At 38.9% G+C, this 26,801-nt stretch overlaps 1 protein-coding gene across 1 annotated transcript; it reads left to right on the top strand.

Moving 5' to 3' along the window:
* The first annotated feature begins 20,027 nt into the window (after nucleotides 1–20,027).
* KCNV1 (potassium voltage-gated channel modifier subfamily V member 1) lies at nucleotides 20,028–25,698 on the top strand. Its single transcript, XM_060116346.1, has 3 exons — nucleotides 20,028–20,494; nucleotides 21,335–21,864; nucleotides 25,187–25,698. The coding sequence occupies exons 1-3, from the start codon at nucleotides 20,028–20,030 to the stop codon at nucleotides 25,696–25,698; spliced, it is 1,509 nt and encodes a 502-aa protein (XP_059972329.1).
* Nucleotides 25,699–26,801: the final 1,103 nt, after the last annotated feature.

Here is a 26,801-nt window from a genome sequence, read left to right as displayed (position 1 = left end):
CTGCTCCAGAGCTGGGGAGCAAGGACAGTGGCCTGATTCTCTCTGAGTGACCCCTTTGCTTTAGGATCAGGCACTGGGCAGGGGTGGTAGCCTTCATTCTTCTAGGCTTCTATCTCTCAACATGGAACTTCCACCCTACCTGTGAGCTGTGGCAGGGGCGATCGAGGCCCCCGTGTTCCCAGCCTGCTGCACAGCCCCACCTGGGATAGAGTCTCCCCACTGTGAGTGAGGACTCGGTGGAGGAAGGGAGTTCCTGACTCTTGGCCACAATGTCCTGGAATTTACCCTCTGCAACATGGAGGTGAGGGTGCTGAGAAATACCAGTGGCCTGCCTTTTCTGGAGAGATTCCACAGTTTTGACTAGGAACTGGGAGCAGAGAAGCCCCCATCTTCTTGGCCACACCTGTCCAGACTGGAGCCTCCATCACACTTGGCTTTGGTGGGATGGGGAAGGAAGGGTTTGGCTCAGGTGCCATACTCTATCACTCTTTTTGCAGAGGTTTAGTAGATTTTCTTGCATAAGTATTTCTCCATTTTCTTTATGCACTTAGGACAATTTCCAGAGACTTTAAATTGTTGGCTTTTTAAAGTAAATCTCACCAGTTATGATTGTTTCCTTGGACACAGTCCACAGACCTCCTCACACTATCACTCTGGAAGTAGAATTTACCTTCAATTTTATTATATGTCAAGGATTATAGCCATAAGGTTGATTTTTTTTTTTTTTTTTTTTTTTTGCGGTACGCGGGCCTCTCACTGTTGTGGCCTCTCCCGTTGCGGAGCACAGGCTCCGGACGCGCAGGCTCAGCGGCCATGGCTCACGGGCCCAGCCGCTCCGCAGCATGTGGGATCTTCCTGGACCAGGGCACAAACCCGTGTCCCCTGCATCGGTAGGCGGACTCTCAACCACTGTGCCACCAGGGAAGCCCATAAGGTTGATTTTTAAATTGTATGTTCATACTGAGTCATTGGGTTTATCCTCTATAAATTCACAATGAAATTTAAGAATTATTTTTTGTATGAGTGATGTTAAACTGACAAAATCTTCTGTTTTTAACTGATTACACTTTTTGAAAATATTTAGCACTCTTAGGCATCAATGGGTAGTATATTCAAAGCTGAACTTTGAAGAGAACTTTCACTTAGTCCTATACCACATTTAATTATAATTTTTAAAGGGTGACAGGAAGTTCAAATAACAGTTAATTTATTTAAGTGTAAAAACCCGTCTCTTAGTGAAAGATATAGAAGAGCTTCTTCAAATTTCCTTCTGTCCCAAAGTGCTGTCAACATCACTCTGTAGTTTTCTAGGTCCTTTCAATTACAAAACCCAAATTAGCAACAATTTAACACTAATAGCTTACTAATTAATGCTCAGCCTCCTGGGCATATTGTCTAGTCTATTCAAATAAACCTCAGCTGTGAAAAACATACCAGGACCTATTTACCAAACTATCCTATTCTAAGGAATTCCTGTCATCAAATAATACCATGCAAAACTGGCCCATTTACAAAATTCCTTTTTTCTATTTCCTTGGATTAGCACTGCAATTATCCCCTAAGGCTAATCATAGCTAAAATTGAGAATTAGGTTAAATTTTTTCTTGATGTTTTCCCAATTAACCTGGCTGCATTTCTTCCTCAGCTTCTGGCATTCCTTTCTCTAAAGATAGTGTCATCAGATAGGCTTATCTTCACTGGAAAAATATCTCCACATTTCAAAATGACACCCGTACAACTGGCTTCGAGCTCTAGATACCCCAATTTCAACTGACTGGTACACTAAGTCACATTAAGCTGTAAGTGGACAAAAATGTTAACGTTTTACTCTTCTCAGCATTATTTTTATTTTATATGTAGACCAATTATTATATGCAAGGTACAAATGTAAAAACATACTGATGCTAGGAGTTCAAAGATAAATGAAACAAAAATCTGTGACTTCAGTGAAGTGATTAACTAGTGAGAGGCATGGATGTGTTAATAATTTCTAGCATTTTTGGAGCTTCTGCTCTGTGCCAAGTAATGTACTAGGTGTTTGATTTACCTTATCTTTCTTAAAGCTCACAGAAACCTGTTAAGGTAGGTATGACTATTATTCTCATTTTGTGTGTGAGAAAACTGACCCTCAAAGAGCAAGATCACATAATCTAAAGAGAAGCCAATCCAGACTTAAACCCGCATCCATCCATCCCCAAAGCCAGAGTTAATAACCCTTGTGCTACAAAAACAAGACAAAACCTTATATAAGAAGAACTTACTATGTCCCAAGCACTATGTTCAGTGTTTTATGTTTTGTCACAGTTTCTACTCATTGCAGCCCTATTGGGTAAGCACCACCATTTTCTAGATTTTAAAAGAAAGACACTAAGACTTTGTTTAATGTGCCCAAAGACACACAACTTGGAAATGAGGGGAATTGGGATTTGAACTCAAATTGAGATAGAACAATTGGGGGACATATCAATAATCTGAAAAATTTTAAGAAAATATTTACAGAGAATATAAAAAATTATACTCATAATATTTATAAAATCCATTCATTTATTGAAAAAGCAAATACTGAGGGCCTATGAAGTGCTGATCTTTAGAGTAAGGGCAGAGAACAAGATAGTGAACTCGAAACACTTCCTCCCTTTAAAATGTGTTTCAGTCTTCTGTGGAAAAGGACAGGCAGGTAAGCAGACAAGAGCGCTAGTAGGATACACCCAGAAGACCACAGGACAATAAAGGAGGAACACCTAACCTAGATTCAGCAGAGAAAATGTGTAGGTCAAAAGCTAAAAGACACGTAAGAGTCAGGCAGATGAAAATGGAAGAGGGAAGCTGTTCTACATGGAGAGTGTGAAGGCCTAGATGCAGGAGAGAATAAGACTCATTCTCAGAAGCAGGGGGAGTTTAGGACGGCTACTGGAAAAGGGTGAGAGGTAAGACTAGAAGAGAACTCTGGATCCTAAAACACTTTGTGAGCCTTGGTAAGGAACTGAGAAAGTGTCCTGAGAGGAATGGGGAGCCCCTGAAAGACTTTAAGCAGGAGAATGACATAAGCAAATATGCCTTTTAGAAAGAACACTCTGACTGCTAAGTGGAGAATGTGTTGGACCCTGGCAAAGAGTGAAACTTTAGGCAGGGAAATCAATAAGGAGACTTTTATAATAATCCATGACAAACATAGTGATAGCATAAACCAAGATGGTGGCAGTAGGCACTGGGATAAAGAAAAATTTATTATACCTTTTATTAATTTGTTGTTGTTGGTAATCTGGTCAGATATTACACATAATTAATGGATCTTTGACTAGGCATTTTTTTTAATCATTAAAGGTGACTAGTCAATATACTGTAGCTAGTGAGAATTTTTAGTGGAATTTTTATGTATATAAATCTTCTAAAATTTTTAGATAGCAGATGTCTTATTGATAAATTAGGGAAGTTTTCTAGCAGTAATTTGAGTAATTTGAAGTACATCATTCATGTATTTAACCCAATAATTTTATATTCCAAATTGGGTTAAGCCAGGATTACTAGTCATATTAAAATCTATGACTAATAAAACTGAAGAACAAGAAGTCTTAAATGTTGTATGCAAGCCTTTATCATGGTTATAAATTGAAAAGATTATTGGCTTACTAATACTTCTTAGAACATCTTGTTAGTTACTGTTAATTTCAATAAAATCTAAAATACCAGGCATTCATCATAAGTGACTCCATATAGTACTATAAGGCACAACTTTTAATAACATAACAAGTTAGGTTTCCTAAGGGTGTCATTTGAGAAAGTAACCTAAGAAAAATGGATATTAATTTAGAATACAGTCAAGGTTGAAATATGCACCTAGAAGAGAATAATAGTTGATAAATAGCTTACTGTGCTGGAGATGCACCTTCTAATACTTTCTACTTGGATTTCCTGCCTATAAATTCATTTGAGCTTTGTGATACGAGATAATGCCCATAAGAAAAAACATCTTGGTATCTAACTTTTTCATTTTATTATATTCCACATTTTCCCACAGTGATTTAAGATTGCTTAAGCAGATAAAAAATAAGACAAAAAAAGAGTAAAGTTTGGGAAAATAAGCTAGATCTACTTGAGAGGCAGCCTGCTTAAGTTAGGCAGTGTTCACAACTTGATTCCAATACTGTCTAGTTGTGTGACTTTGGACAATTTTTTATCCTTTCTTGCCTCAGTTTCTTCATCTGTAAAATAGGAATAATAACAATACCTACATCATAGGGTTATTGTGAGAATGAAATAGGATAACCCATATAAAATACATTTATAAGATAACTAACTCATAGTAAGCACTTGATAAATATTAATGATAATGTTTTAAAAATACATATATGTGAATAAATCCTCCATATTCCAATGTTCACAAGCAGAATAAATCAATTGATAACAACTATTCTTCTACCCAGGAAAGAAGAGAATGTTATAGTGGAGCTCCTCCTAGAGAGAATACAGTGTACTGGAGTGGATAGCGTCCTCAACAACATCTTTACAGTAAACACAAAGATGGGGTGCTTTAAGGCTCTTTCTTATAAGGTCCATACACATAGACCAGCAAAGATACATCAAAATGTAACTCAGTTAAAAAAAATTCTACACTAGACCGATTTGGCATGATCCCAATGAATGTCTTAATAATGGCCTAACAAAACCAAAGAATACAGTGTAGCATATCTAGAGTAATGAACTGGATATTTTCCAGACAAATCTCATTTTTCTTAGCATTTCTAAATATTTGAAGGGTGTCCAAGAACACTGGATTGGAGCATATATTCTCTCATAACTGATGAGTAATCCTACGTTTAAAGGCTCTTGGAGATTATCTAAACTAGGAGAAAAGAATTGCCAGGAAGAGGTGACATACCTTTGCAACACTCTAGGGCAGAGTAATAAACAAGTCCCACAACTAGTCTATCTACAAAAAGGTAATGTCCTCAGCTCTGGCTTGGGAAATTGAGAATTTACATATACAAATATTTCCAAACCTGAGTTCTGAGAACTGCTACATGGCACAGTAGCATATTAAAGTCTCTAAGTCATTGTCTGCATAATCTGTATTTATATTAGTGCCAATTATGTGACAGGAACTGTATTAGGCCCTGAGAATATGATAGTGAACACTACAGACAAGACCACTACCCTCCAGAAGCTTACATGGCTGTGCTGGAGAGACATGAGGAGGTATTAGGTATTAGGAATACTCTTTTCTTCCCTCATCTTATAACTGATACTAAATAAGACATAGGAGACAGGCAGCAGAAGATCAAAACGTCCAGCCCGTGTAGTTACAAATGGTTGGAGAGGTCAGAAGCCTTGAAGGCCAAGGAAAGGAATTTAAACTTCATTCTGCATGCAATGAAAATGGACTGAAGGCTTTTAATTGGGAGATTAGCATTATATGATTTGAATTTTTTAAATGTCATAATGTGGCTATAGGAATTTGGTAAAAATCAAGAGTAGAAGCAAGAAAGCATTAAATGGATACCAAGAGTTGATGGCTCAGACTAGAGGAGCAGTGAGGAAGTGGAGGAGTAAATGGATTTGAAATTTTTTAAATGCAAACACATTTGATAAAAGAGCTTTTTGTTTGTTTGTTTTTTCTACAAAATGCCTCTTAGGTGTCTGAAGTGGTTTGAGAAGACTTAGGAAGTGTTAATAGGAATGGCTCCTAAAACTCTATCCATTCACATCCTTGACAATCAAAAACAGGTAGGAAGGACTGTTCTTGTTAACACACACCACAGACTCATCAATAATAAGTGGCCTATTCTTAAAATTAGGAGTTAGGCAGCCCGATATAACTTCAAACCCCACTGGGATAAAAAGATGGGAAAGATGGGTAGATGGGTGAGGTAAGGATAATCAGACTTCTAAGATCTATGGTGAGCTACAGCAGAACCATTAAAAGGCAAAGCAAGAAAAAGAGAACAAATAATGTTAAGGATGTGCTGAAGCAGAGTTTCAAGCAATAAATAAGATTCACTGGATGCCCAGAGAGAACAGCAGTTGAGCATGCCAGGTGTGCAGTAATCAGAGACCAATTGGCTTTTTTGTATCTAAGAATCTATTTAAAAGGAAGACAGACTCTGTAATAGTGGCTGAAATCATAAGGAAAATGATTGCCATTTGTGTCTACAATGTGCTCAGAAGGAGGTGACTATTGAGAATTTCCTACTTCATTTTTTTTTCAGTCAAACATACAAATAGCAGTCACTGAATATTAACACCTTTGTGTTTTATGCCCAGGAAAGAAAAATAATGGTAAAAATTTACTGACTTTTAAAATATTTCACCTCACATATAATCTCACCTAATCCTCAAATATTCCAGTCCCTATTAACATATCAAGCTTTCCCCACCAAAAAATGGCTGGATGTCTTGATCAACAGGGCTCATGTGTCTTAGGGAAAATGCTTCTAGCCCATCTGTTCAGAGATGGTTACTTAGTTGAAGACTCAGCAAATACTGTTTCTTAGTCACCTAATCATGCCATCTCACCTAAGATTTCATCTTTTAACCATTTCAGCTGTCCTTTTAGTCGGGTTGTGGTCCTCTGCTGAATATACAAAAACTTCGCCAGATAATCATTGCCTTTTTTGGTCAGTTTTTAAAGACTTTTTTGACTTTTCTAATCAACTATTTAAATTGTGCCTCATTGCATATTACTGGATAAGTACGGAGAACAAAACTATGGGAGGGGTTTCCAGTTCTGCATCATCAATGAAAAATTTCAACTGTATGTTACAATTCCAGACTACACTCAAAACGAACCACTTGACATGGTTATTGGTATCTTTGAACCCCAAAATGAACTTCTACTCAAATTCTCATAAATCAATATTAAGGTGAAAGCAAATGAACCCCAATAGTCGACAAAATTGTAAATAGTGAAAAAATTTTAAATATATATTGTTAACTCAAAACAAACAAATGTTTCTAGAAGCATCAAAAAATAAGTCAGTCTCTAAAAAAGTCTTTTTTATTTTCAATTGGATATTTTACAAAAGAACTGGATAGAGATGATCGATCAAATATAAAAATTCTAAATGGTAACATGTGTTTCTGTCATGGTATTGGTGTCAATAAAACAGCTAATTCATCAGGTCTGCAGTGAGGCAGGAGAACACATCTAGCTTATACACAATGTACTGGATATTACTATGGAATTTGTAATTTGTGTGCTAACTCACACATCATTGTCATCTTCCTCAATTAAAACATCTCCAAAACTTCCACTGATTCTGAATCACTCCAAAATTAATTCACAACTCAAGAAATATCCATAACATACAAGTTTTTAAATGTTTTCTACCAAAAAAAAAAAATCAATTCAAATGTGTTACTCTCACCAGGCATAACATATGACCAGTAATGAATGTATTTGGAGGAAAAAAATACGGCAAAATTAAATAAATTGAAACTGTTAGATAGTTATGGAGAAGGCCTCCCTTTGCAAATATAAAATATTCCAATGAGTAACTTCCAATCTGAATAGCTTTAATCTTGTGCATTGACTTAAAGAATCAAAATTATATGGATAAGTTGTAGAGAACTCTGATTTCAAAGTTCAGTGTTTACCCATAGAGTTCTAGGAATTTTGTATGATTACCATGCATATAATATGTATTTTAGTAAAAAGAGATGAAAGTTTGGAATATTCTGAGTAAACAGTATCAGAAATATCTAAGGGACACAGTTAATTTTTTACACTCTATTTAGCTCTTTTCTACAGGCAAACTTTTTTTTCACATGTGAAGAGTCAGTTGGTAAACTGAGTTAAGAAAGGAAAAACCAGATTTATGAAGTATAAAGAGGTGAATAGAAAAGCACTGCAAAGACATTTTGGAAACATCAAAACTTTTTTGCAATTTAGGAGGTAAAATCATTAGCTGGAAGCGAGAAAGGAGATCATTTAGAGTACTCTGTCATTGAGAAGGCTGACCAAAATTATCAAAGAAAATAATTTGAGCTTTTTATGGATTCTTCTGGAAACCTTTCAAGGTTGCTGTAGCACATAAATGACAGGCTGTTTGCATAATGTATGCCAATGTCCATCCATAAGGACCTGCACCATCTCAATAGTTACCACAAGAAAGCAATGTAATTCTACATTACATTTAAAATATATGCATAGGTATTGATATATTTAGCTCTTCTGTTTAATGTGTCATCCCTATGCAATGGTAATATAAAACATGATCACAAATTCAAATGCCTAATGTATGTACATATTTCATATACTGATAGTAGAATTTTTTTTTTTTTTTTTGTATTTCTGGTCCATGACATTTTTTGCAGTCAACCCAAGGCAACTATCCATCTGGAGGGTTGTGAGAAGACAGATAATTAGTTCTGCCTCTGTCATAGACACCATGGTTAAGCTGTAAAGCTTCCTTCCCTAGGATCTAAGGAATTTGTATCTAGAGCAGTGTTTCTCAAAAGAGCACTACTATCATTTTTGGAATGGCAATTCTTTATTTCCTATAGTTAAAACATATTTAGTGTGTCTGGCTCCTAGATAGTAACTGTCAATAACATTCTCCAGTCACTGTGACAGACAAGAGCCTCCACATGCCCATGACCACATTTCCATATGTCCCTTTAAGGAGGAAGTACTAGCACTGATTGAGAACCAATGACTTAGAAATAAGGGGAAAACATGAATAATTATAAAGAAAAAATTGGGGAAGGGAGAGATAGAAACATCAATGGATCAGCTTCAGGGTTCTCGTACCTCCATAAATACAACACACATGGATGACAAACCTCAGCGGGTCCAGGAGGGGCACTTAGGAACTTCCAGCAGGTATGGGAAAGCCCAGGAACATGTGTTAACACTTCACCATTCCTTTTCATGAAAAGCTGCAAGCTCTAGGAGGTGCCCCACGCCCAGCCACTTCTAACTTGGGTCAGGTGTGATTATGCGGAAATAAATAGAAGATAAGAGAGAGATAAATGTCAGATTATAGATAGGTAAAGTGTGAGCCAACAGTGGCTCCATGCACTGCTTGAGGAGAGACAGAGACGAAAGGCTTGAGAGACCTGTTTAACCATTTATATCCTGAGGGCAAAGAGAAAGAGAAAAATGAGGAGGAACCTGAGACCGGAAGCAAACAACCAACCAATGGCCTCTAGCCGTTCACATCTATGTACACCCCAGAAGTCATTAGTCCAGGAAACCCTCCTACTAGCCAGGGCTGATTCAACTGGTATCATCTAAACTATAAAGGAGCATCTTATCTTCCCAGGCCATACCTTGCTCATCTGGAGTGAGGCATAAAAGATGTCAAACATTTGAGAGACTAGGCATTTTTACTCCAAAAGACAACACATTACCTTAAAAAATTAAATTATTGCATTATATTATATTTACTTGATTAAACTAAAAAGTAGGGTTTACCTAATATCCAATGTGGTGGAATTTATAAGAAATAGCTGATCAGTTGGAGCCAAAATTACATTTTCTCTGCATATCTGACAACATTTCTATGATCACGTTTCTGTGTGAGTGAGTATATGTGTGTGTGTAATATCTATGTTTAGGATATGTGTGTGTTTATCTCTGTATAGTGTATATTAGGTACAGGAAATTTTTTGATGAAACCTTGAAAAACAAAAGATAAAAGTCCTATACTTCTCTAATTCCTGAACAATGTAAACATAAATCCTGTCTTTAAGTTGGCAAAATACATATATTCCTTAGAACAAAATTTTTCAAAATGTGGCCTATATAACCCTAGGATTTTATGGGACCTTTTTAGTGGTCCTTGAATTTAAAAATTATTTTCTTAATAACAAGACGATATTTGTATTTTCCACTGCATTTACGTTTGCGCTAATGGTATAAAAGCAACAGGTGCGCTTATGTTTTTAGCGCACCTCAGAGTGGTGGCACCAAACTGTACTAGTTGTCTTCATAGTCTTCACACATTTGTGGGGGTAGGGGGGAAGATGGTTTTACTTAACAATATCCTGGATGAGCAATAATAAAAGTTATAAATTTTATAAAAATATTAATTTTAGGGCCTCCCTGGTGGCACAAGTGGTTGAGAGTCCGCCTGCCGATGCAGGGGATGCGGGTTCGTGCCCCGGTCTGGGAGGATCCCATGTGCCGCGGAGCGGCTGGGCCCGTGAGCCATGGCCGCTGAGCCTGCGCGTCCGGAGCCTGCGCGTCCGGATCCTGTGCTCCACAGCGGGGGAGGCCACAGCAGTGAGAGGCCCGCATACCGCAAAAAAAAAAAAAAAAAAAAAAAATTAATTTTATTCAATCTCATCGCTTGGGTACCTGTCTTTTTCATGTTTTATTTGACTAAATGGGAAGTGAACTGAAGCTTTCTGCAGCCTGCTTCAGTACCATGGATGGCTCAAGGACAAGCACTTGGGTAATTATTTTGAGTTACAAGCTGAACTAGCCATTTTTGTCCCATGAATCCCCGTGTTTACTTGAAAATCTGACTGATAGGCAAATTGGTTAGTCAGTCAGATGTTTGTGAATAATTTCTTAAAAATGAATGAATGGATCCTGCTACTAGCAAGGAAATCTGACAATATTTGTTACAGATGATAAAATATGAGCTTACAGTGCTTCCCTGGTGGTGCAGTGGTTGAGAGTCCACCTGCCGATGCAGGGGACACAGGTTCCTGCCCCCAGGAAGATCCCACATGCCACGGAGTGGCTAGGCCCGTGAACCATGGCTGCTGAGCCTGCGCGTCCGGAGCCTGTGCTCCGCAACGGGAGATGCCACAACAGTGAGAGGCCCGTGTACCGCAAAAAAATAAAAAAATAAATAATAATAATAATAATAATAATAATAATAATATGAGCTTACAAGCAAAAATTAGAATTTTGGAAAGCTTACTTGTACCACCATAAGTTTGATAACTTCCCTATACTTAAAAAAAAATTCTGATGAAATTGGTGGTGATATTAACAAAAGAGATTTTTTATGTTGTTTAACTAAATGTTTTACTTTTGGGAGATATACAAAACTAAGAAACCAACATTTTCCAAATGAACAATGCAAGACATAACAAAGTCATGCATGGATTAAAAAAATCCATTCCAAGGGCAAGATAGACCAATGGGTTTTAATATAACTGAAAATGAAAAGCTCTTCGACACAGTTTCAGATTCCACTTTGGAACTAACCTGTTAAGTTTTAGTGTAGCACAGAAGAATATACAAAATTATATGCAAAAGCTATTAAATGCCCCACTTTTTTCCAACTACCTATCTGACACTGGATTTTCTTCACTAACTTCAACAAAAATTTCAAATTGCAACAGTTTGAATGCAGAAGCAGATATGAAAATCTGGCCGTCTTTTATTAAGCCAGATATGAAAAACTGTAAAACACTGTCAATATTCTCACTAATTATGTTGTTTTGAAAAATATCCTTATTATCAAAAAAGTGTGTTCTTTTGTTAATACATATTGGGCTTGAGACTGTTTTTTTAAATTGATTTAATAAATATTTTTAAATTTTTCTGTTTTAATTTCAATATGATAAATGTCAATAGATATAACCCATATCACCAAGAGATGTCTGGGGTCCTCAATAATTTTTAAGAGTGTAGAGGGGTCCCAAAACTGCTGCCTTGAAGCATGGGTCAGCCATCTTCCATCACAGCTATATTTGAAAACCTGGAACTTTGAAAACAAATATTTTAGTAGTGTCCCTTATCCAGTACTTATATAAGTGATCGCCACCAATTCACTGGAGAGAGGCCCATTCACTCTGTGACTCTTACTGCCCCAGAGACAGATTCTCATTCAAATCAGAGATTAAAGTAGATCATCATTTCTCCAGTGATCTTGGCTCCAACTGCAGGTGAAGTTTGTTTGCCCACGTTCACAACATTGAAAGAGGCCACGTGCTCGTCTATCAGGGTCTTATTCAAGCCCCTATCTGTACCTATTCAAGCAAATACATCAAAACTTGCTCTTTATTTTACTTTTAGTCACTCAATAAAAATTTTACACAGACCTTTGTTGCCAGTTGGTAATGCTATTAACACAACAAAAATGAAACAAGCCAAAAATTAACTGCACATAAAGTCTTTTTTTAATTTATGCTGAAAGATATTTGTGATATTTTCTATTTATTGAGCAATATCAAATAAGGAAACAATTCTAGTATATTTTTAGCTTAAATTTTTTATAACTTAAATTTAAATACTTGTTCTACAGACATATGTAAACATATCTCATCCATAAAACTACTTAGTATTCTCAAAGCTTCCATATAATCAGTAATTATCTATTCTGATTTTTTGATAAGCTTCTGCTACCAAAATCAAAACATATGTGGCCTAGCATCATGTAAATATTGAATGTATATTGCTAACTTAATGTTTTCCCAAATTAATCTTAAAATTCCTATTTGTTTTATTTTTCTTCTTTTACAAATTCTTTGAGACTTACTTTCATTTAAAATATCATGTAAGTGGTACTGAACTGGATATTTCTCACTGCTGCCATGAAAATAAAACAGTCCTGGTTACTAAAATGGATAAATTTGACTTCACAGAATTTTTTTTAAAAAAGCAGGTCCAGGACAACTTTGCTATGCTTTGACTTCCCATTTGGTTTAGATTTCCCAGAAAGCTGTTTGTGGGAGAACTAGGAGGCCAGGTCTATAATTGAGCTGTCAATCAGATGCAATGGTGTAAGAAGATGCCATATGGCTCACTGATATTTTTCATGTTGAAAAAAATAAATTTTTATATGCAGGTCCCACCAATATAATTACACTGTGTGGGGAAAATAAACGCAGCAATGCAGGGCTCTTTTTTCAAATCAATCAAATTAACTTATACTAATTAAAAACCCATTTTTCTATTCTTTTGAACCAGCAAAAAAAAGTATAAGCAGATCATAGAGTTAAGGGTAAAAAGCAGTGATTTTTTTTTAACTAAAACAGTATTGCATTTATCCCATTTGTGTGCAATAGATTTCATACATAAAATATTTATTTAAATTAATGTTGTTCTATGTGCTTAAACTGAGATTAGAATAATAGGTATTCTATACAGCATTGCAATCCAGTTAACAAAACTACTTTGGCACAGATTTCAGCATATGTGTCCTAAAAAATTACTTCATATTTTCTTTAATTAGATCATGTTTAAAATGCCATGAGGATGCTATTTAAAGGAACTACACTATATAAGTAAGAACCATTTCGAAAGAAAAATTGCCTTTTCCCTTACTTATCTCTACTATTCTCCTTATACTGCTTCTGATTGTTCACTACTTTTCTTGTTAAGAGTAGTAATAATGTGGGGCTTCCCTGGTGGCGCAGTGGTTGAGAGTCTGCCTGCCGACGCAGGGGACACGGGTTCGTGCCCCGGTCCGGGAAGATCCCACATGCCGCGGAGCGGCTGGGCCCGTGAGCCATGGCCACTGAGCCTGCGCGTCCGGAGCCTGTGCTCCGCAACGGGAGAGACCACAACAGTGAGAGGCCCGCGTACCGGAAAAAAAAAAAAAAAAAGAGTAATAATAATGTGATCCACTGACATAGAAATCATTGTAAACTTTCCTTACTCTTAGTTTTTCATGTGTGTGTATTCACATACATATTATAAATGATGTATATGATATACAATATATATATTCTATCTGTATTACATACGAACATCTCCCCTGAAGCTGAGAAAATTACATTTCTAAAATATTTACTGAGTGAAAAACTTTTCAATTTTGAGTTGATTCCAGGAAAATCAAGAAAATGCAACATAAAAACTTTATAACACGTATGGATTTCAAAGATTACCTGTCTTCCAACTACAGGATGGAATTCAAGTTTACTGAGTTCCTTGATAATGAAAGAAAGCACTAAATAGAATAAGGATAAGCCTAAATACAATTTTACTTCTAATGTTAATAAATTGCATATACCCAAAGAGAAACAGTTTCATAAGGTAATTCAATAGAGCTGGGTAAAAAGGCTTTTATTGGGATTTTCAAATTCAATATTAGGTTCACTTAACAGTGTACAGAACATGATGAGCAGAACACTTGCCTTGCTTTTGCTCCACTGCTTTTAAATCTTGTTTATAAAGTTTAATTTCAGTGTAATTATGGGAGTTAATCCAGTGAACAATAAGTGCCTGATTCTACATATTTTCTTGGTAACTCAGGAAAAATGTGACTATATCTTTTGCATATCAACAAGGCATAGTGAGACTCATTTAATGACAAATCCAGTTGACTATCAACTTTATGATGGTTACAAGAAAGATCCAATTTATTAAAATGTGAAATCACAGGCAATGTGTTGGTCATGGTATATGAAGTATGGTCATTGCTCAATTATTTGAAGCATAGAATAGAAATTTTCTCCTTATAAAATTATTTTTAAAGAGAAGAGCATTTCTAACAGTGATTTCTCATCATCACATTATTAATGCCCTTTGAAGGCTTTGAATCAAACAAATGTGTTCAAGCCTATATTGACTATCAGTATGATACTTGAAAAGTTATTAAAATGCTGTGATCCTGGTTTCTCATCTGTAAATTAAGGATGATAATAATACTCTCCTCATAGGGTTCTGTGAATTATAAATGAAATGAGATTAAACAATTAACATAACATTTATCACACAATAAGTGCTCAGTAAGGGGGATTAGAAAAATATTCCTGCAACATTTTGATAATAATAAAAGTGACAACAAGAATAATGACACCGCATTAAACATTTACATGGATGATCTCATTTAGTTTTAAAACAACAACATAAGGTAAGTACTACTATCACTCCTACTTTACAGATGAGGAAAATGAGACGTAGAAGTTTCAAGAAACGTGTTGAGGTCACACAGCTAATAAAAGACAGAGCAGAGGTTGAATAAGTAAAGGTAGCATCTATTATTATCATATTACTATCATCATCACCATCATCAACCCATCCTGTGATCTCTGTAGCAGACTAGGCTATAAAAATGAGTTCTTGGGTACTTCCAAAGACAATTGCCTCCCCTTGGAAGGAAGCCAGAACAAGCCCACATTAAGCTAAATTCTGCATTAGAGTGGGCTGTTATACAGTTGGGAGGATTTATTCCAAGCACCTAGAAGGCACATGAAAGATGAATAGATAGAATTTGTCAGATTTTCCTTTACCTTTAAACATATTCCAATGCAGTGAAAGGAAAGAAGATAAAGTCATTTGTCCTTACACAAAGGCATTTTAAACATCATTACAATTAACTCATCTGGTTGTCAGTCCCTAGGTAATGAAACACAGGGTCAAAGATAGGCATGCACACCTCGCATGAAATATGGTCTGCATTGTTAATGAATGATAAATTAAAGGGGTTTTAGCGTGAGTCTACAGTGATGTGGTTGAAAATGAAAATGTAGAGTTTACTCAAGTTGAAGTCTATAAATTGCTTTATTCAAAATTTTTCAGTCATTATACGTCCCCTGTCTATTTAATTATTAAAAATAAATGTAAAGTTGCAGTATTGGTGATATAAATTAATAAGGAATGTACATTTTCCTTTAAAAATATTTCAATGACTTATAATCATATATGTAAAATCATTTTAAAACATTCATATAAAAGATGAGAATTAATAATTTCACAGAAACATCATATTATATTATTTAAATAAATCACAGAATAATGGAATACAATAATAATATAAATACATTTTCATTACTTTTTCAAAAACCTGAATAAAATGTTCTAGGTTTTTAATAATAGAAATTTTGAACGTGCTTCAAATTACTTTTAACTTTTACTTTCATAATTGTCTGCGTTAGAGTCAATTTAAGGTATCTTGTGATTTTTCTTTTAATCCAATTTAAAAACATGACGGTTAAGAATGCATGCTGTTCATTAATAAATTTGGAAATATTCATAAAAATTGGAAGAATTAAAAATACAAGTTGTACCTAGGGATTCAATATTCATATCGATATTTTGAAGACCTGATAGATAAAGCCAAACACCAGTAGCGCACTTCATCACAAGACTGGTAATGGAAAATCACCTGAATATAACATCTGATGACTAGGGAAATATACACAAAGCCATTAGATTGTCGAGTTTTCCTGTCTCAGAACTGTGCTACCTCCTACATGACAATCATATTCCTCCCATGCTAAGTAGGAATGAGATCGAAAGCAAGACCTCACCATCCCCAACTACTTATCAGCAATTCTTCTTTCATTTCTTGACATACTTCAGGGTATATCTCAGGTCAAGATCAGGGACCAGGAAGGATTCACTTTGAATGGATTTATTTCCCCCCTAATCTGTCATATGTTTTTCAGTGGGCTCTCTGACTCAAACCTGGACAATCAATGAATGAGCAGAGACAACAGATTAAAGGGAACAGGACAGGGAAGAAGGCAGGAATTTTTGCTACCCAAGAGACTATATTTTAAAATAGGTCTTTTGTGTTTGTATACTCCCAGTTAACTAGTAACCATCTTTCTAGTTATAATTATTGTTTTGTTTTTTGGCTGCGTTGGGTCTTCGTTGCTGCACACAGGCTTTCTCTAGTTGAGAGACTAGTTGCCGCGAGCGGGGGCTACTCTTCGTTGTGGTGCCCGGGTTTCTCATTGTGTTGCTTCTCTTGTTGTAGAGCATGGGCTCTAGGCGTGAGAGCTTCAGTAGTTGTGGCACGCGGGCTCTAGAGCGCAGGCTCAGTAGCTGTGGCGCAGGGCTTAGTTGCTCCATAGCATGTGGGATCTTCCCGAACCAGGGTTTGAACCCATGTCCCCTGCACTGGCAGGCGGATTCTTAACCACTGCACCACCAGTGAAATCCCTAGTTATAATTACTTTAATTAGTGGAAATTGTTTTAATCAAATTGAATGTCAATTGAAAAATTTAGGTTCTTAGCAGTTGAGATGAAATCTGGAGTCAGAAAGACCCCAGTTTCAGTCCCTTAATATACTCCTTCACATATTCACTATACAACTGGGAAAGTTCCTAAGTGCCTGAGCGCCTCTGAGTTGAGATTTGTGGCTAAGGATAACAATACTTACTTCATGGGATCATTGTGAGAATTCATATGCTTAGCTTGAGCCTTACACTTCAAGAGTGGTTATTGTTACAATTACTTCTACAGGACACCACTAATTACAACTGATTCCAGGGTCCTGGTGGCAGTGTAGGAGACCTGCATGCCTCACTCACCATTTGCTAACCTCTGGTCACCTGTCCAAGATCTCCCTTCCCACCCAAATCTGTCATTCTCCTCTGAAAGTTTTCCTCCTTCCTCACAATAATCTGTAAAGCTAGGGGAGACTTTACTGCTAATCATTTGATTCAAGTTATTCACACTAAAGGATGAATAAAGCTTAACAGAACTTTGGGCTTTTTTCAATACCCAATATATAAGTGAAATATTGGAGAATTTTTTCTCTCTATGTAAGGGAAAATCTTCACTACCTTAAAAAAATTAATTTCACAGTACTCATACATAACGATGAACTACTTACTAGGATGATTTTTAACTCCATATTTTCTGTATGGAAGAGTTGTTTATAGAGGCAAAGTTAACCAGAAGGATAGCCATCCGAAGAGCCATAACTGATAAATACTATATACTGTTTTATAAATTTCACTGAAGTTTTTCTTTTATTCTCACAGGAAAATGTTAGTTCCGTAAGGACAGGGATCTTGTCTGGTTTTTTTTTTCATGGAGCCATCTGAAGCACCTAAAATAGTGCCTGGTACATAGTGGATGCTCAACAAGCATTTGTTGAAAGATTAGAGAAAATACATCATTAAACTCCTGCCCTTCTTTAGAAAGCTGCAAAAGTAAGTAAATAAATAACAACCACACTTTGGTTTATTTAAAGATCACACAAAAATGATATGTCCCAAGCACCGTGTTTATGGGGTCAGCCTCTGACAATTAGTCCTGGGTTTTAATTTGGAATGTGTGACCCTAAGTAAATCACATAATTTCTGTCTGCCTCAGTTTTCCCTTCTGTAAATCAAGTATACTTCTACCTCATAGTATTGTTATTATGATTAAATAAGGTACTGAATGAGTAAGGGGCTTACAAAAATTTGCTGGCATAAAGTAAGTACCCAGTAAAGGTTAGGTGTTTTTTATTAAAACCTGAGATTTTACTAAGCAAGGCGTTGAGGCCCTTGAAGTAAATGCCAGCTAGAGGTCCCACAGCCAGTTGACAAAGCCAGAACTAAACAGCTATGTTTCAGGTCAATCTATGAAAAAGCCCTCCCTACTGTACCAAGCTGCCTGCTTTACCTCTTTATATATATACTTTCTAAAACTACTTACACGGAAAAAAAGGAGCTAAGTGTGGCTCACTCATTCTTGCAAAGACTTTTGAAAAATGCAGGATTCCCAGACGCTTTCTGGAAATAATGAGGACAACCTTGAACCGAACCACACAAAGCAGTTAACATAACTGCCCTAACCCTGAGTTTAGCAGATTTATACAACTGGAAAATTTTGTTCTTGAGCATTTGTGAGCGCACAGATTCCGGGAAACGAGAATCTAATATAGTAATCCGTGAAGCGCCTTCAGGATGAATGTAAGGTTCAGAGTCACTGAGCGCCTCACTTCCTCCTCCGGTCTCACCTCCCTCCGCTCCCCGCTCTCCCCACAGCTGGCGCTGGGAACCGCCGAGGGCTGGGAGGGAGCGCGGGCGGGGGCGGCCACCCTCCGCCGCAGCCGAGGGGCCGGAGCCGGGAGGCGCGTGGCGAAGAGGCGAGGCTAGACAACCAGCGCGGGCGAGGAGCTCAGCCGCGAGCACAGCCCTCTTCCCGGACCTGTGAAGTCAGACTCACGTGTAAATCGCGAGGATCAAATCGAGGCTACGCAGCCAGCTGCGCCCACTGAGCGCACCCCAGATGTGCCCGGAGCAGCAGGTGAGTCACCCTGCCCTCCTCCTTGCTCCCGCCCCGTGTCCAACAGGTTGGCCGGGGCGCGACTCCCAGGGGCCCCGTGGATGCACTTCTAGCCTCACCTGGGCACGGCGCTCGGCTTCTCCCTTTACCGAGTCGTCGTTACTATTTAAACTCCTGCCCCAGCCCACGCCTGTTCTAGTCCTTGTCTTTTTGCCTTCCCTTCTCCTAAAATGACAGCTCCGCTGTGTGCGGAAGAATGCCCCCAGAACACCTGCTCTCCGGGAAACTTGTAGCGACAGAAAAGGCTAAACCGAAGGGCGCAAAGTGCCTCAACGCGTGACGGGAGCTGGCAATGGTGGCCCCTAGTTCTCAGTGACTCACTGGGACCTATCGAAAGTCATCATTAATTGTCCTCATTTCTCAACCAGGAGGTCAAAAATTAGGGGAGGAGGGAGAAGAGAACGAAGCGCGAGTGACAGACTAGAAGGAGAGTGGATGCGAGCAAATGACTCGGACCCCGCACCCAGGTCACCCTCCCCCACGTGCGCGCATCCCCAGCGACCACTCCCTGGGAGGCCTGTGAAACTGCGCAGCAAAAGCAGAGAGAGGAATATATATCCTGAAGTTGGAAAAGACTCAGACCCGGTTACCACTTCCTTTGCCTTCTGAACTTTCCGTTTTGGTCTCCTGCAGGCGGGAGTGAGTCTTGCCCTTCCCCTTGCTTGCATTCCTCCAAGATTCGTCGTGCCCTCCTCCACTGTAGACCTCCCTCCCCCTTCCCCTCCCCTCCCGCTCCAACCCCCAAGCAGGGAGGCCTTCAACCCATACACCTCCCGGGCTGGAGATCTCAATTACAAAGCTGGGGAGGGGGTACTGAGTCCGGGAAGGACCATGGCGACCGGCAGTGTGCCCTGCGGATGTCCTCGGCTTGGTCCACACCTGAGCAGTTCCCTGGGCACGACCCCTCCGCTCCTCCCAGACCCGGCGCTCAGACACTTGTGCGCTGCTACCGCGCACTCACAGCTCCCTAGCGGCAAGAGGGAGAACGAGCACAGGCGGGTGGAGAGAGTAAGGGTTCGGGGGTGGGAGGAACCCACCTCGGGAGCCCGGGAAATCCCGGCCTTGCCACCGCCCCCAACTCTGTGGCGCCCTCCGGCAGCGGCGGCAAGGATGGAGCTGCCTCCCCGAGGCCGGGGGCCGCCGGACTCGCCGCTGGACAGCGCCTCCCTGACCTCGCTGGACTCCAGCGTCTTCTGCAGCGAGGGCGAAGGGGAGCCCCTGGCGCTCGGGGACAGCTTCACGGTCAACGTGGGCGGCAGCCGCTTTGTGCTCTCGCAGCAGGCTCTGTCCTGCTTCCCACACACGCGCCTTGGCAAGCTGGCCGTGGTGGTGGCCTCGTGCCGGCGCCCCGGGGCCCTGGCCGCCGTGCCCAGCCCCCTGGAGCTCTGTGACGACGCCAACCCCGTGGACAACGAGTACTTCTTCGACCGGAGCTCGCAAGCATTCCGCTATGTCCTGCACTACTATCGCACCGGCCGCCTGCATGTCATGGAGCAGCTGTGCGCGCTCTCGTTCCTCCAGGAGATCCAGTACTGGGGCATCGACGAGCTCAGCATTGACTCCTGCTGCAGGGACAGGTACCCTCGAGGCGCTTGGTGGCTGGGCGGGGCAGCGGGCGCGGTGGAGAGAGGGCGGCAGAGGGAAAGATTTGAGGCTTTACACAAGCCTCGCTCAAGCCAGGCTTAAGGATACCTGTACCCACTTCGGAGCTAGAAGGTGGGGTGGCAGTGGAGGCCAGAAAGTGTCAAAGCCAACTTCTGATTGGAAGTTTCTGAACCTTCTCCTTTTTCCAGTATGCTAATTCATTTATAAGTCAAGAGAGGTCAGGCTTGCAATAAATATTTGGTGGTTAAATAAATGAGTCAGAAATCTTATGCTCCAAAAAATGCATGTATAGGGTTGTAGGTTTCAGTGGAGAGCGTTATTGTTTATCAAACCTAGGCCACTAACTTTTAAAACTTGGACAGAGAACTGCTTTAAATACAGAAGACAGAAAGTTGGTTCTTTGACTGTGAATGATTGTGGGACTTTGGTGATTTATTATTTTGCTATTATTTTGCTATTACTACCATTTCTTCATGAATACCTTTCCATTAGCCACCTTAAAAAAATTACATATCGCAAACTTCTGTTCCTGTTACAAGAAAAAATGGGTGATAAAATGCTTTAATCTAAAGTAGCTTTGCCATGTATAAATTCTTTTGTATAAATTTCTACCATGAAAGTGCTATTTTAAAAACAATAATCCTAAATGAGAACATTTGAGTACTGTGGGAAGAAAGCCTGGGTAAAATATGAATGAACATTTTCTGCATTTTACTGAAATAAAAAGCATGACTTCACTGCCAAGTTTAATTCTCTTTACTTCTGTATTTTAAAAAAAGTTAGACTAATCACCAAGTTGTCTTCTCTAAAAGATACTTCAGAAGAAAGGAGCTGAGTGAAACTTTAGACTTTAAGAAGGACACAGAAGACCAGGAAAGTCAACATGAGAGCGAACAGGACTTCTCACAAGGACCTTGCCCCACCGTCCGCCAGAAGCTCTGGAACATCCTAGAGAAACCGGGGTCTTCCACAGCTGCCCGAATCTTTGGTGTCATATCCATCATCTTCGTGGCAGTGTCCATCGTCAACATGGCTCTGATGTCAGCCGAGTTAAGTTGGCTGGACCTGCAGCTGCTGGAAATCCTGGAGTATGTGTGCATTAGCTGGTTCACCGGGGAGTTTGTCCTGCGCTTCCTGTGCGTGCGGGACAGGTGCCGCTTCCTGAGAAAGGTGCCAAACATCATAGACCTCCTAGCCATCTTGCCCTTCTACATCACTCTTCTGGTAGAGAGCCTGAGTGGGAGCCAGACTACACAGGAGCTGGAAAACGTGGGGCGCATCGTCCAGGTTTTGAGGCTGCTCAGGGCTCTGCGCATGCTCAAACTGGGCAGGCATTCCACAGGTATTTGGGTTTCATTGATGCCTCTTAATTTGCCATTGTTTTTAAGCATTAGTGCTTTGACCATGGTCCAAGGGAAACGACTCTTGACTCTAAATTGATACTCAAAACTACCAACTCCTATATTTCACCCAATTATGATCTCCAGAAAGGTACTGAAAAGCAAAACCTTGAGGTTTTATCACTGGTATAGAGGACAAGCTGCCTCTCACAGAATTCCTCTCCTTAAGACATTTGAGAAACAATTTAACCATATGTTAACTTTATTTTAACCCAGGTGCCCAGAAGATGTACAAAAATTAAAGATACTCTGTTTCTGGAAGGTTCTACATAAAATATGCACAATCAGCACATAAAAAGATATGCACAGATTATATGTGATATATAGGAACGTAAGCCAGTTTCTTTTCTGTGTCCAAGGAAATATCACACATGTTCCTTGGGAGAAGAGAAAGTCCTCCAGGGCCTTCTCTGGCTATGCAGAAAGAGATGACTGGGCACTGGTGGCTCTCCCATGATTTTTGAAGAAACAATGGAAATTTTGCTTTGGAAGAAAGCAACTAAATGCTTTTTTAAATTAAATTTTTGTTAATTAAATGCTTTGTCTAGTATCTGAGAATTTTTTTGTCCCTAATTGGGGAAGCACAAGAGAGACGGTAACAGGAATTCCTTAGCTTTTTGAATGTATCATAAAGCCTTGAAGATATAAAGACCACTCTCCCTAGAAAAATCTCTACACAACACACACACACACACACACACACACACACACACACAATTATATGTGAAAATTTTAGGCAATGTCAGAGGAAATCACACAAATCCATTAAAGATGATGCTTGCATCCCCAAGGGCAATGATTTTCAGTGGCTGGCCCAGCCGGCTGTTAGATGTTCTGGAGCACATATATGTTACCTTATGTTAGACTTTAATGAAAATAAGAATCCCTTGAAAACCTTGTTAAAATGCAAATTCTGAGCCCCAATCCCTGCGAGTCAGATTTTAGTTTTGGGGGTTGGATCCAGAAGCATACATTTTAACAAGCTAATTTTGATGTAGGTGGTCTTGAACCACACTTTGAGAAACACTGGAGTAGGATGCCATATTTATACAATACATATAAATATAAATAATTTGACTAGAGAGTCCTATTCCCACCTGTTTCCCTAGATATATGCCTGACTGGTCACCTAAAAGGAGTTGATGGTAGTTGTCTCTCCCTATAAATATAGGGAGAAATTAACCTCAGATATGTTTTTTCCCACACATCTCTGAGGAAACTATAATTTCTCCTAATATAGTTTTAGTAGTGTATTTTCCTAGCTAGTCTCACATACAGGGATTTGATAACGGGGTTTCCAACAACTTTTAGAAGTACCACTCTTTGTTTTCTGACACACATAATGGGATGCTTTCTTCTAGTATTTATAAACTCATCACAGTATTCAATTTAAAAACACCCAGTAAAGACTACATTTTTTCCCAAAAGAAAGGAAGAAGAAAATAACAGTAGTTTCCACAATGTCACCTCTTCAAAGGTTTTGTCAGTTCTAAGGAAAGTAGAAGGATTAATAAAGCCTTAATTTATTGAAAATATATGAACAGTTGCATAAATATTTGACAATTTTACCTTAAGCATTACATTTAGCAAAATATAGACATAGATCACATATTCCCCTATGTATTAACTATAAATAAAAATTGAGAAGCATTATAGAATAATGGTTAGGAGGACAATGGATGGACCAGACAGCCTAATTTTAAGTCTTTAGTATGTAACTTTGTACTAGATATGCTACCTTTCTGTGTCTCAGTCTGCTCACCTCTAGAATGACATAAGTATAACATCTATCTCATATTATTTTTTAGGATTATCTGAGTTAATTGAGGTAACATGCAGAAATTCAGGCTGCTTTGTTTTTTTACAAAATGAAATGTTTAGAATGTTGAAATGAAAACAACCTTCCCAAACACTATGCATTTCTTCATATGTTGTCAATATATTTCAGAAATGCAATTTAATACAGACACATCAGGCCAGTTTCCTGAAAGGTATTCTAAAGATATTCTTTAAATGTCTTTTGAAGTTAAACCTCAAAGTTATATTCATTGGTCTTTTTAAATAGCTGGTTAATAATTCAAGAACATCTGAAAATTTCAAGAACAAAATTCAAAATAATGAGAGCACAAATAGTATTTTAATGTATTTAAAATAGTCTTCAGTGAGTGAATAAAAATTTAAAAGTGATTCCAAGAGGCACTGCTTTGGACTTCTGAGACCATATCATTGTGGCATCATGTTAATATGACTTCAAAATGTAGATAAACTTTAATCAGTATCTCTCTAGAGTTGGAAAGATACCTTATTCAAATCACGATCCTGTAATGGGCTCCTCTTACTATCCTGAGGGTTTAGTCTCATCAGAGGTGGGATTGGACTCTCCTGGGTATGTCTTGCAGAATCCTCAGAATTAGCAATGGGAAATTCACCAATGCCTCATAGTGAGTGAATTCCCTAGTGGCTCCAGTCCCCTGTACCTTTTTGCAATGGAGGAATAGTCTGTATTCAGGTCTATCTCCCTACAGGAAAGGAGAAATTCTATGTATTCAAGGGAGATAGTTTCCTATAGCTTTGGTATTAAGGACAAAAATTTCAATGGGTGCAATGGGAGTGCAGGAACCCCTCCTGCTACACCTCTGAGAATGTCCTTGCATGTACATTTGATGTTCTTATGTCAATTTTTTCACTGATTCCTAACTTGTTTCTGCTGTTTCACTTCATTCTCATCTTTTACTTCCTCTGACTTTCAGATAATGATGCCCCTAATTGTATTAAACTTTATCAGGAAGGTGAGAAAAACAGACATAAAATATAAGGAGACAACATAAAACTTCATTAGAAAAGTGTGCTAAGGTGAGGCACTGAAATGCAGACCTGACCAAGAGAGCCCTCCACGTGCAATGCTGCAAAGTTTCCCATTGTATAAAGTACAAACTCCTATCAAACATCCCCTGCCTGCCCTCCAACTCATCTCTCACCTTTCTTTTGTATAAATTGTAGGTTTTTAATAAATGATAAGTGAGTGAATGAATCTATTTATATTTTTCTATCCTTCTCAATCTGGCCCCATCAACTAGACTAAGAACTTCCTGAAGATTATAATTTATCATCTATATATCCCCAGAACATTGCCCAATGCTGGAGCCATATTAAATGTGAAATGCATGTGTGTGGGTGGGTAGCAGAGAAGGAGAAGGGAAGGGAGGGACGGACGAAGGAAGAGAGGAGGGGTGTCCATGACTGACACCGATTGTTCTGTTACAGGCTTACGCTCACTTGGAATGACAATCACCCAGTGTTACGAAGAAGTTGGCCTGCTGCTCCTATTTCTGTCTGTAGGAATCTCTATATTTTCAACTGTGGAATATTTTGCTGAGCAGAGCATTCCCGACACAACCTTCACAAGTGTCCCTTGTGCATGGTGGTGGGCCACAACGTCCATGACTACCGTGGGATATGGGGACATCAGACCAGACACCACCACGGGCAAAATCGTGGCCTTCATGTGTATCTTATCGGGAATCCTTGTCTTGGCCTTGCCCATCGCTATTATTAACGACCGCTTCTCTGCTTGCTACTTCACCTTAAAGCTCAGGGAAGCAGCTGTTAGACAGCGTGAGGCTCTGAAGAAACTTACCAAGAATATAGCCACTGACTCATATATCAGTGTTAACTTGAGAGATGTCTATGCCCGGAGTATCATGGAGATGCTTCGATTAAAAGGCAGAGAAAGAGCAAGTACTAGGAGCAGTGGAGGAGATGATTTCTGGTTTTGAATTCACTTTCAGTTTATTTACAAAAGCCTGTGTAATACTAACTTGATTGATAAAGCCTTGATATGGATGTCTGTACACTGCTGATGAGTCTCTTTTGAGTACTACCTGTGTTCATTTGGTTCGTACGTTGCTTGATCTACTAGAATAATTCACATCCCCCAAAACAGCAACACTTTGTTTTGACACATTTGAGTCTCAAAAATATCTATTTAACACAACCAGGCCAATATACACATGTCTGAATTGTCAAATACCAAATAATATTGCAGTGCATTCAACAAAGTTAAATGTTTTACACATCACTAATTTTTAGAATCTTTTTCTTTTTTTTTTTTTTTTTTTGCGGTACGCGGGCCTCTCACTGTTGTGGCCTCTCCTATTGTGGAGCACAGGCTCAGGACGCACAGGCTCAGCAGCCATGGCTCACAGGCTCAGCTGCTCCGCGGCATGTGGGATCTTCCTGGACCGGGACACGAACCCGTGTCCCCTGCATCGGCAGGCGGACTCTCAACCACTGTGCCACCAGGGAAGCCCAAATTTTTAGAATCTTTTGCACCACTAATTTTAAAAGATGGAAGTTAAACTGCATAGCCCAGAGAAAAGATAAGTAAACATTTAAGAACACACTGGACAACTTTGCCATTTAAAGATACTCTCCAAGTAAATAAATCCCTCCTTTCTCCATCAGTTAAAACTGTTGAATATAACAATTCTCTTTTCAAGACAAAATCCTGATTTGATGGTCATAGACTGAGTCCCTATCTTTCCTCTGGTGCAGATGACCGATCACAAATGGACTGAGCTCTGTATTCTATCATTATGGTTGGAGGTAGAAACCCAAAACTGCTTAGACTGTGGTAGAAGAGTGCTACCCAAAGGCTTCGAGAGTTGTGCATCTTCATCCTCCCCACTGAGTGCATATGTGCAGTATAAAGGCGGTATCTCTTAGTACTCCATGGAAATTAGGTGGTCTTAAAAAAATCTCTTTATTGATGTAGTGTTCAAGTTATGTCCTTAAAATCATGACTTTGTAAGTAAAGGTGAAGTAGTGAACATCCTAAATGTATATACACTGAAATTATTAAATAGTCTTATTTCATAAT

The sequence above is a fragment of the Mesoplodon densirostris genome, chromosome 13 (assembly GCF_025265405.1).
Source record: "Mesoplodon densirostris isolate mMesDen1 chromosome 13, mMesDen1 primary haplotype, whole genome shotgun sequence".
Classification (NCBI taxonomy): Eukaryota; Metazoa; Chordata; class Mammalia; order Artiodactyla; family Ziphiidae; genus Mesoplodon; species Mesoplodon densirostris.
This window is presented reverse-complemented; position numbering and strand designations above follow the sequence as displayed.